This window comes from Rhinolophus hipposideros, assembly GCF_964194185.1.
Source record: "Rhinolophus hipposideros genome assembly, chromosome: 21".
Classification (NCBI taxonomy): Eukaryota; Metazoa; Chordata; class Mammalia; order Chiroptera; family Rhinolophidae; genus Rhinolophus; species Rhinolophus hipposideros.
The window spans coordinates 1,888,786-1,901,294 of NC_138067.1; the positions used below are offsets into that span (position 1 = coordinate 1,888,786).

The following is a 12,509-nucleotide window of genomic DNA, read 5'->3' on the forward strand; positions in this document are numbered from 1 at the left end:
TATACTGGTTAGTATACCTTCCATCCTGTGGAAGGGTACAGAAGCAATAACATCCAGGGGCAATAGGCAACCTAGGTTAGAAGATGTTGGTTTTTAAACACCATTTTCCAATAAAAGGAACAAAGGCTTCCTGGAAAAGCAATTGGTGATTCCAAGGTTGGGCAGGAAAAGATAAGCCTGTAACATTTTTGGTGTCAGAAACAAAGTGTTCGGAAAAGGATGGGGACTTGTCATAAGAATTCAGGAGCGGGGACGGCCAGATGGCTCAGTTGGTTAGAGCGTGAGCTTGGAACAACAGGATTGCTGGTTCGATTCCCACACAGGCCAGTGAGCTGCGCCCTCCACAACTAGATTGAAGACAACGAGCTGCGGCTGAGCTTCCGGAGGGAAGACTGAATGGCTCAGTGAGTTAGAGAGCTGAGCTCTCAACGGATTCAATATCCTCATGGGATGGTGGGCTGCGCCCCCTGCAATTGAAGACTGAAAACAGTGACTGGAGTTGAAGCTGAGCTGCGCCCTCCACCACTAGATTGAAGGACAATGACTTGGAGCTGATGGGCCCTGGAGAAACACACTGTTCCCAATATTCCCCGATAAAATTTATAAAAAAAGGAAAAAAAAAATCAGGAGCCAACTTAAAAGGAGTTCCTAATTGTCAAAGGTAGAACCGTTTGAGCAAACAAAACAATGATAAGTGAATTTTAACCCATAGATTAAAATAAATATCCGAGTCCACACTGATATAAACAATCAAATAAATTCATAAAGGCAGGGTGGATGGCACAGCTTTTCATTAGAAAAGAGTCTAAGAAATAAATGTAGAAGGGTGAAACGGAAAGTCACCATCAGGCAAAAACTGGAGCAGACAAGATCCATCAATCAATGCAAAACTCAGTGGGCTCACATTGGAAGAGAAAAAGAATATCTGCATAATCTCAAAGGATCTCCTCCAAGATACTTACTAACGGCAAAGGAAAAGACAGTAACTTTACAGTGGAGAAACCTGGTGGGCATCACCTACGCAATGACCTGTGGAAGTTACAGACCTCTTGCAATGACACAGCACAAGGCAACTCTGAGATGAATCTCTGGATATGATGCATTTCTATGATATTCTTACCAAAAATGCAAACTGTCATTCTAATCACGTGAGTGCCTCAGACACACCCAAACTGAGCAAGATCTGACGTCAGAGTTATGAAAGACGAGGAAAAATGGTGGGAGTGGCAGAGACAGGAGGACGCTGAGCAGCAATGACATGTAAATGACACACCAATGCCAGGAGAGGGTCCTGTAGCAGGAAAGGACCATCGAGAGTCGAACAAGATGTGTGCTTCAGTTAGTGCTATGGCAGCAGGTACGTGCCCAGAATTTCACAAGTGTATTATGGTTTTACAAGGCGTTTCAGGACCAGGAAAAGCTGGATGAGGAGGTAGGTACAGGAACTCTGCACTTACTTTTGCATTTTTTCTGTAGGTCTAAAATTAGTTCAGAATTAAAGGGTGTTTTTTTTTAGTCTGCTATTCTGTTTTAAAGTGGTTTCAAAGAGAACACGTAAGACCAGCTTCATTTTATCCAATTGAAATTTGAATTTAATATGAAAAATAAAGCAATAATATTGTTACAATGTGAAACTTTGTTATAAGGTGAAGCTATGAAATGGGGCAACACTACTTCATTTGGTCACAGAAAGACGTTATCAAACACCTTTCCTTTGCTTCTACTACCGTCTTGTTCTGTGAAGGAACATGGCCCGTGTGGGAATTGAACCAACCGTGCAAGAAGAGCCAACTACATGAACAGCAGCAGGCTCACAACCAAGTTCACGAACATGGGAAGTTACTTAATGACAGGGTTCTGGAGTCCCATTCCATAAAGAACACCATGCTCATCCCACAAGGAAGTCTGTTTCGGGGGGGAGCTGGCACAGGAAGGCTGGCTCTAACAGCAGCTGCAGTAGGGAGCTTTCTGTTCTCTCGTTTGTTTGGTTTTTTTGAGGGGAATGGCCTGAGAGAAAACCAGTTTTTAACTAAAAATGTATGCACAGTTGATCAAAATTTACTAAAGAACAAACGTCCGACATTTTCAGGCGAGCTTTCAAACTCAGTACTCTGTTCTGAATTATCCACTAACTTGTGGGGATTCAGGCTCACCCCTCTTATTATTAAAATACATATTCATAAAACTTTTACAGTTGTGCTCTTCTAGTTACAAATAGCTTCTCCTTTTCTAGGACATAATTTCACTTTGTTTAAGCAAGAATTCATTAAAGAGGCTATAAATAACCTTTAACTATTTAGCCATGAATAGAGGGTGGACTGGCATTGATGGCTTATTTTAGTACTAATGCAGAATGCTTTTAAAAAGCTACATTTTAGCATGCATCAAGATAATGATTAAGACTTGCAGTGTAATTTTCCATGTTAGAATATAGTTCTGTATTTTAAGGAGTTTTGCTAAAAGTAAATATGTTATTTCAGTTACTAACTACTAGGAGAATAGCCTCAGAGAAAGAAAACGTTGGGAAGATTAAAACACAGAATTTCTTATTTAAAAAAAAAATATTTTTTAAGCACCTAGACAGCCTTTCCTTCTCTCCCAAAATATGATGCCAGTTAACAGCGCACACACTGGAAAGGAAGAAATGTCCGTGGAACTGTAGGATGCGAGGATCCATTGTGCTACATGTAGCATATATGTGAATCAAACACATTTCTACACTCAATCCTGAATCATAAAGTTCACAACATGTTAAGAGACCAAGTTTCATAAAATTTTTACTTGAAAAAAAAAATGTTTTACAAAATACCATTCTTCCGATCAAAGACACTTTCCCATAGGGTCCCAAACGTAGCTTTCTGCCTTAGCGATTACAGAATGACAGTCAAGGGGAGAGGTGTTTGAAATAGCCACCGAGCTGCAAAATCTACAAGAAGTAGATTTTTTTTAAAGTGCCTTTAAAATGCTAAAGCAAGTAATATAATTGTTGAATCTACTTGAAATGTTAAAAGTTTCTTTAAAATGGTCCATATGGTGTCCACATCATCACAGCTGGTACAAAACTGCCTGGATTGAGTTCGAAACACAAAAACAATGCATATGAACGGTATTCTTTGAAAACTAAATCGAAAAGCTGCCACTGCATCATAAGGCAAACTTAGACAGGAGCATTGACAGTATTCAGAGAATTAACAAAACAAGCCGAATATTAAAGTGTCCAGACATCTACTCGGGTTTTTTTTATACCACTGATAAGAGAAAGAGAGCTTCCTGCCAAATTATTGTAACTCAGGAGGCCTTATTTCAAACTACATGTAAGGTATTTCGCTATATATATTCTAAACAAATGCAAAACTAGCTTTGAGGACACCAACTCCCATGTCCCAGGCAGGGCCTAGCTTTTCTGCTGCAGTCTGGCAGCTTTGAACTTTGAAACCCTCTTTGTACTTTCTCCTGACACTTCTGACAGGACTTCTCTGCGTTCCGGAATGGTGGGTAGCACAGGATGAGCCCCAGCTGGGTGCGGTGCTGAGGACGACAGAAATTCTTTTTCTATAACAGTTCCAGAAAAAGCCTAGAAGACAAAAGTCAGGTTGTGGTAATAAAAGGGAAATAAGATGCCCACAAAGTCTCTCCCCAGTATTTGTTAATTACACGTTACTTTTCATTAATGTAAATTCGTAAGACTTTTGGATAAAAAGACAAAACTCTAACATAAAAATATGAATCATTTAGAGAAATCAAATACCTCTAAAACATATCTTAATTACACCACCAAATATAAGTCAGTTTTTATAGTACACATACAAGAAAACAAAATGTAAAATATGTTTTATCTGGAATTTAAAACGGGTAAATAAAAAGGTTCTCAACTTCCATACATTCCATTTATGTCCGGCCCATGCTGTGAAAAATAAAGTACTGAAATAAAAAGTTGCCACGAGGGTGTGAACCATCAGCTGATGAATATATCAGCTGATATTCTCCATTCACAAGATCAACAAAAACTCTACACACCACAGACACTCGCTTTAGGTAATACTCAGGTGGAGGAGAAACTGGTAACAACCTTTGAAATCTTTTCTAGCACTTAACTTGAAATGCTGTATTCAAACTTACATCTCAAAGTTTCACAATCAAAATAATTTCATAGCCTGACATATTTTATACTATTTTTAAAAAAATAATATAAAGCTGTCCTGAGGTGGCCACACACCTGCAGCCCACTGCCGGGGGACCGACATCTCCTCGTTGGTGTCCCTTTTTGCAGTTAACTGAGTATTTCATTGCATCGTCTCAGTTTTATTTGAGAGATGAGTGGAAACTAAAAAATGAAAGTGCTGACACTAGTGGAAATAAGCATCAGTCTCAAAAGTGAATGCAACTAATTCAATGGTGGAAATCAAAGGTTCCTCGGGGCGGCCGGGTAGCTCAGTTGGTTAGAGCGTGAGCTCAAAACAACAGGGTTGCCGGTTCAATTCCCACACGGGCCAGTGAGCTACGCCCTCCACAACTAGATTGAAGACAATGGGCCAGATGGCTCAGTTGGTTAGAGCGTGAGCTCCCAAAAACAAGGTTGCCGGTTCAATTCCCACATGGGATGGTGGGCTGCGCCCCCTGCAACTAAAGATTGAAAACGGCAAGTGGACTGGGAGCTGAGCTGCGCCCTCCACAACTAGACTGAAGGACAGCGACTTGGAGCTGATGGGCCCTAGAGAAACACATTGTTCTCCAATATTCCCCAATAAAATTTATATTAAAAAAAAAAAATCAGAGGTCCCACAAAAAGTGATTCTTTAATTTCAACTGGATGTTTGCTGGACTTATTGGGTCAACTGTTTCCTCCACCGGAACAAACGTCATGTGTACAAAATGCTGGAAATATAACCAAAGATATATCTTTATATATCTTCTTACATGAAGATCTATAAAAATCAAGTTGTTATGATTTTTTTTAAAGATTTCTGGTATTTGGAATCTCCCCTTTCCATCTTCTAAGAACTCAGTATGTACAAATTAAAATCTGACATGTAAACTTTCATGTATATTTTGCTTACCTTGTATATACCAAGTGTACAAAGTTAGCTAAGACAACGTATCACTTGAATAATTTTTTATAAATTATTAGCTATCAAAAAAGTACAAGTTTAGAATTAATTAGGTCCTATGACTCTTGAGAATAAAAATATATATAAAGTAAAGCTACAAGATAAACAATGCCGTTACCTAGCTGTTTATCTCCAATAAATAAATAGATAAAATAAAATCATTTAAGACAATAAAATTAATGATTTATAGATCACTCCTGCAAGATACAGCAGCTGCTCTTTTTAAAAAGTAGAGGAAGGCCTCCTTTAAAGAAGTAGCTTTTCAACCCCAAATAACTACGTGAACAAGGGACAATGAACGATTGGCCCTCTGACCCGAGCTACCACCACATTTTCTCACAAAAATTGGCCGAAGATACTGTATTAAATAAAGAGTTAAAGACACACACACACACCTCAGGTGTTCCAGTTAGCGGCGACAGTTTCTTTTGATGATTTTCTTGCTGTTCCTCTTCCACAATGCTCTCACTGGTGTCACTGTGAGTGGCCTCTTCACAGCTGATGTTTCTCCAAAGCCCACGTCGGTCATCGAGGTCGGCGGCACTGCTCTCACTGGTGTCACTGCAAACACTGTCCTCTCTGCTGCGAGACTTCAGGATGGACTTCCGAGGGACATACTCGCCGTTCACAAGATCAACAAAAACTCTACACACCACAGACACTAGCTTTAGGTAATGCTCCGACGGAGGAGAAACTGGCAACAACCTTTGAAATCTTTTCTAGCACTTAACCTGAAATGCTGTATTCAAACTTACATCTCAAAGTTTCACAATCACAATAATTTCATAGCCTGACATATTTTATATTATTTTTAAAAATATTTTTTGGCCTAATAAAATATAGCACTTTATTTATAAACGCATTCTGAGTGACAACAGCTTGATTTGCCAAAACTCTACATGTAATTAGACCTACTTAGAAGACAGTAGTTTTCACTATTTTACAAACATGGGTCAGGAAACAGCAGGTATTTTCAAGCAAAACCTTCTCAACAAATAACACAGCAACAGCTGGGACTGCACCCTAACTGCCACCCTTGCCAAGCACTGTCACAGCGCACAGGACAGCGCTGCCCCAGGTCACAAAAACACACTTTCACCTCCCAAGTTAACATACACGTTGGACTCGATCAACTGGGAACGTTTTAAAGGCACCAGCCAAAGTGGGGTGCAGGGAGAACCCGAGTGCCCACTGCTCTGTGGCTGGGCAGCTATACTGGGAGCCCTCAAATACGAAGCTCTCAGAGCACCCCCCCCCCCCCCCCCCCCCCCCGAGAGGGAGGCCACTTGCCCTGCACTCGTTCAGATGCAAAAGAGGGCAGGGACCGGCAGGTGGCTGGGATGGGCAGGTGGCTGTGTGGTCCCCTGCTCCACTCACCTGTAAATGTCGGCAGGAGTCCTGATGGTGGGCAGCTCCTGGGTACAGTGACCACCGCCTGAGCTGTTTTTTCGTTTACGTTTGGCTTCTTCTTTCTTTTCACTGAATTTTAAAGTGGTATTTTTTCCAGTATTTATTCGGACCTAAAAATTTTATTACAAACAGTTATAATCCTTTTGAGAAATTAAATCAAGGCCAAAATGAATATCAATAAACTCTGCAATTAAAGAAATAATAGTAAGGGAAACAGTTTAAAATTTTGACACCAAAATGACATGTACTAAGAGAGGGTTAAAAAGTCCTCACCTTAACATACTTTTACAGCATTAATTTACATCTTCTTCAATGGCCAATTCTAGTCTTTCGTGACTTTATCATTATACAGAAAGTAAAACACGGTGACCCTTAAACAACATGAATGTGAACTGCGCAGGCCCACTTACTTACATGTGCATTGTTTCAATAATTATATTGGAAAACTTTTTGGAGATTTCCTTACTACCGTGAAGCAATTGTATCAAGGACACTAGGCTGCCATAAAGCAATCGTACTGCTGCTTTGTTATCAACCTACGAATCATTATACCTGTAAATACGAATTTCTTTTTCACATTATCTTCATTTTTGATGTCTAGCGTTAGTAATACGTACCTATAACATCTACAGTGTTTCGTATCATGTAAGACAATACTGAAGCAGATACTGACAGACGACTCGTGATAAACAGACGACGGAAACAGTACACTACTGTAAATGTTTTCTGTATGATTGTCTGAGTAGCAGTTTCTTCTCTCAGCTTACTTTATTGTAAGAACACAGTATATAACACATATAACAGACGAAATATGTGTTAATCGACCGCTTATGTTATCGGTAAGGCTTCCATTCAGGCTATTAGTAGGTAAGTATTTGGGGAGTCAGACGTTATAAACGGATTTTTTACCATGAGTGGGTCGGTACCCCTAACCTCACGTTGTTCAAGGGTCAACTGTACATTTAAACTAAATGCTGTTTTCAGTTTAAGCTTTTACTTCACTCCATTACTTTTTGATATATATATTTGGCTTAAATCATGCATCTCAAAACAAAGAGCACAATTAACCAAAAGAAATATTCTGTAAAAATATAAGCTTTAAGTCATGAAAGCAATACCAGGCAAGGCTTAAACTATTTAGAATTTATTAAATACCTCTCATTTTTAGAAATCAAACTAAAAACCAAAGACATTCAGGGCTAACATATTACTCTTCTCTCCCTACTACTCGGCATTCCATATTAATGACTGCTCTTCCTATAACACTCCTACAAATATTATTTATTCTTCCTCTTTTATCAAACTGATAATGAGAAAAAAAATTAAGCCCGAAGAAAGAACCGGCAAACAAACTTTTTTTCTAGCTCATCAGTCAGTTTTTCTCAAAGAATTCAGGAGAAGCTCCCTCTCTCTGAAGCCTCAGACTGTCAAAGAACATGTAATTATTCTACTTCATATTAGAGCAGGGTAGCTTACGGGACCTGAGAAATACCAACTATGTACCAACCATGACAGGCAGAGGACTGATACAGGCACCCCTTCCGGGGGCCCTTGGTGAGGGAGCAAAACCCAGACAAAGGAGTCCCCATCCTGTCCCAGCCACGCCACGGTCTCCTGGGCCTTATGTTTCCTGGAGAAAGCGAATTAGAGGGACAAATGCCCGACAGCTGCTTAGAGCAGCAGTGAGCTGAGAGACGGCAGGGAAAGGGTTAAGGCAGCCTGTCCTTCCTGCAACCAGCACCAACCTGCTTCTATCAGTTTTAAATACTGGGATCCTACAATATGTACAGAGGGAACAAAAGGTCTTTTGACACTAAAGAAAAGCTTAAAAACCCTGTACTCTTAGAAGATGTCTCCAGTAACCCCCAGCTCTAAAATGCCAAAATTCTAAAGTCATGATTGCCCACAGATGTTTATATTTACTTTGTCAGAAAAGGAGCTAATTTTTACTTCCTCCTAAATCTGTCCATTTTGCTCATGATGCTCCTATTCATTTTATGCCCACACAGAAAACAACAACCTGGTCTAATTAAAAATTTAACTAATGCAGTCACTTTCAAACATCCTAAATACACCAAAATGCCCACAATATAATTAACTCTAGAATTCTTAAGAAAACTGTTGAATGAAGGACAGACAGGTAGTTACAGGAGTTGCTGCGCAAATTTGATTCCCTTCCAGACCCCGAACAATTTGAACCCTATTGCAGCTTCAGAAAACAATGGCCCAACCCCAGCTAACTCTGTAAATTTATTCTTTCCTTTTTCTTTTTACAGAAATTGGTCACAACAAGAGGCAAAAGATGGCTTGTCTGTCTGCCACTTTTAACAATATTAATTAATCACTGTTAATCCTGTTCTTTTAAAGAATATTGTAGATGATGTTCAATGTTCAAGTTATATGCAAAATTAGGAAAGTTAAAAGTATACAAACCCTCTTAGGCTCAACAGTATGAGAAAAATATATTGTTGGTACAGCAGTATCTCCGACCCCTAGAGCATCACGGACACTTTCGTTTTCATCGTCACCACCACCATCATCTTCATCACTGTCACAGGCATCCGAACCGTTCACTGAACACTTGTGCTGACTGGTCACTGGAGCCCTGAGCAGCTCTGGCTCTATGGCGTGCCTGGAACGACTGCTGGGAGTACCGGAGTCTGTGCCTTCATTCCCCACATCCCCACGTATGTTCTGATCCTCGTTCTCCTCTTCAGAAGATGTTGTATCTTCTCCATTTGCAATCGCAGCATCAGGCTTACTAGGAAAGAAAAAGGGAAAATTAACAAGATCTAACACACACAATAGAGTTTTACATATTCTCATTTCAGTTCATTTCAATGGATAAAAAAGATTTTGAGTAGGATTTTTTCTAAACTAGAATTCTAGGTTAATAAAAATGTTCTGAAATAAACAGGAAAACATCAGTTCCTATTGAATAACTACAATATCAGCTAAGTCTGTATATTGTAGTTATTCACACATAAGTAGAATATAGATGCTTTTTTATCTTTGCAAGGAAGATATTGGCCATACAAAATATAAGTACAATACAAATAATACTATCAGAAAGTTTTAAGAAATGCATAGAGAATATGTGTCTCTATTTAAAGATCAGAAATTAAAACCACAGAACATGAACACATTCTTATTTTCTATTTCTATACTCAGAACATTTTACAAACATGTATTATTGTAATTTTAAAAAATAAAGGACTTATACATATGCACATAAATGTAATTATATTTACATACATACATACATGCATATTTTTCATGCTTCATTCTACAAAGGATTTGAGGACCTTATAAAAATAAAGAACCAAATGCAATAGAACCGAAATAATATCATGCAAAAAAGGAAAATCATGACCAAGAAAATCACAAGATTCAAAACTGAGTTTAAATAATGAAATTGTGTCAGTTAATCAAAAAGACCGAAGAATTTATAGGTGAAATGGTAGGGAGGAAACATCCTTTGTGCTTCATGTGCTGTTTTTCACAGAAACTACTGCATACGGTACATCATTTAAACGAAGTAAGATGGGAGCCTCTGTAGTAACAGATTTCACTGAGCACTTTCCCAGTTGTGAGTGAGCGCTAATGTGGGTTTCAAACAGCAGGCTGGGAAAGTTTTTCATATCTATAACTACCTGACCAGATTACAAACTGTGTGTTCAATAAACAGAAAAGTTTGCACAGCAAAGCAAGGATAAACATTTTACAGTAACAAACTTAAATTCAAAGCAAGTTTTTCTTTTTAACAAGTTATTCAAGCACACAATATTATCCTGGCTATAACATAAAAATACTTCATTTAAAATGTAATGCAATATATCAAAATCCGTAATTACTATAAGTCAACTACTGGTTTATCTCAGGACTTCACTGTATAAAGTATGGCTGACGTCTTGGAATTAACACCATAGGGATATTGATTTTAAGCATCTCTGTACACACACACGGACGGGCATGCGCATGAGCACAGCCCTAAAAGAAAATCGAGAGAATTAACATTTATTTTAGGGTGACAGGATTGTGGAAGTTTTAATATATTATGCTTTTCTGGATTTTCTTCAATGAGCACATGTTATTTTATTAATGAGGAAAAAGATTAGTAAGGCACTGTGTATGGAAACAAATTCTCTCGGAAGGATAGTTCGTCACTAGGTACCTGTCAAGTTCACCCAGCAATTCTTCTTGTCTCTCCAGTTCTTCAAGTCGAGCCCACAGTTCCTTGTCAGCAAGCAAATCCCTGGATTGTACATCATTTGCAAAATCTGCTTCAAAAATATCTGAAGTTTTGGGTTTGGAGTGAGGTTTATGAGCAATTCGGTGCTTTGCTATTTTTAAAAAAAGGAAAGACATGGCTGTTAATAGTCCACTTCAAAAAGGTACCAGCCTAGCCTTAGTGAGACCTTCTTAAGAAGCAAGGGGACGGTGAGGCAGAGATTTTTAAGCCAAACAGAACTCCAGGATACCATCTCTTAGAATCTGGCCACTGGACGTGCGACCCTGTGGCCAGCAGCCCTATCCCTGGAAAACATTTCGAGACACAGACTCTCATGGCCTCCCGGGACCTGCTGAGTCACAGTCTGTGTTTTAACAAGAGCCCAGAGGATTCACATGCACACTAACGGTTGTGAAGAGCTGCTGGAGAGTTTCAAAAACGCATAAGCAGAAATGATGCCAATGCACCCAGTTAGAACGCAGAAGTCAGCAAAAGCAGGACCCATCTTCCCACCTTACTCAAGAGAGTTCAGCTACTAACGGAACGCATTAGAGCCTTGTCACAAGGTACTGTCACCTCCGAGGCACTGCCACGCACGAATACCCTAGGAGGAACCTACAGAGGACCATCCCTGGAAGGTTCCACTGTAATTTTACATGTATGAATATTTCTACTTTTTAAATCGCTTTATCTTATTTGTAATCCTCTGTGAGTGCAGGAGATAGATAAACTCTGAACTCAAACCTCTCTGCTTTTCATTGGGAAAAAACATGTATAGCAAATTAAAGCTTTGCAGAAGGAGCTGGGAAGAAACCTAAAACGCTGGTACAGGACTCGGCACTGACAGAAGACCTCCATCATGTATTCAAATTTACAACACTGTTTTCTAAATTTTAAAATATCAAAATTACGTTTCATAGCCTATTCTCTGGAACTATTATTGACAAAACAGTGTTAACAAGTTTTATGTTTCAGACCTGTAAATTACATAAATCTTTCATTGGTCACCACAAACAAAAATTATAAATTATTTTTCGACTCTTTAACTTTAATAAATGTCTCCTTTATTTCACCTTCTAAAGCCACTTGTGATGCCACGTCAGTAAAGATGGCATGGCTAGAATATGGCTTCTGAAATTATCTCTATTTCAACCAATAAATTCTCTTCAGGTTGAATTACTAAAATAGGAGCTTTATAAAAAATTAGTGTGAAAAGTAAGTTTTCTACAGTAGCAAAGTATAGACCATTTCAGTAACTGTAAATTTTTCACTACTGTAACACTTTGCAACTGCCGGGGAACCACTGCCTTTCTACAAATAACCCGAACACATAACCCGTCCTTGGCAAGGCAAGGCTGTGAGACGAGCCTGAACACCCATGTCCGGAAGCTGCTACAGGCAGCCGGAAACGCAGGCTCGGACGTGCCCAGAGGCCAGTCACTCTCCTCCCAACACAGCATCTTGAGCTACAGTGTTAAAAGGAGACAAACTAGCAAAAGATACATTATGACTTGACCAAGGTCAAAGCCCAGCTCAGGAGCAGATCCATGCACAGAATACGCATCTTCTGAGTTTTAAATGTTTGGATCATTAAACAACTTTGAAGGAAGCCGTGTAAACACACCACATAAATAGATGAATCAGTCGGAAATCAAGTTTTTCATCAAAAGCTATATATCTAGCCATTAATGTTTTATATTTTAAAATATATAACAGTTTTATATCAAAATTATAAAAATTGATTATAAAATTAATGAACA

The 12,509-nt window shown here is 38.9% G+C and overlaps 1 protein-coding gene across 1 annotated transcript in view; it reads right to left on the minus strand.

Moving 5' to 3' along the window:
- Positions 1 to 2,751: 2,751 nt before the first annotated feature.
- Positions 2,752 to 12,509, minus strand: part of URI1 (URI1 prefoldin like chaperone) — a 61,519-nt gene continuing 51,761 nt past the window's right edge. The window contains exons 7-11 of the mRNA XM_081032373.1: positions 10,693 to 10,861; positions 8,952 to 9,279; positions 6,486 to 6,628; positions 5,504 to 5,753; positions 2,752 to 3,574 (exon numbers count right to left, since the gene is read on the minus strand). Of these exons, the coding sequence (XP_080888499.1) occupies positions 3,395 to 3,574; positions 5,504 to 5,753; positions 6,486 to 6,628; positions 8,952 to 9,279; positions 10,693 to 10,861 (1,070 nt within the window). The 3' untranslated portion in view covers positions 2,752 to 3,394. The remainder of the gene's footprint in view (positions 3,575 to 5,503; positions 5,754 to 6,485; positions 6,629 to 8,951; positions 9,280 to 10,692; positions 10,862 to 12,509) is intronic.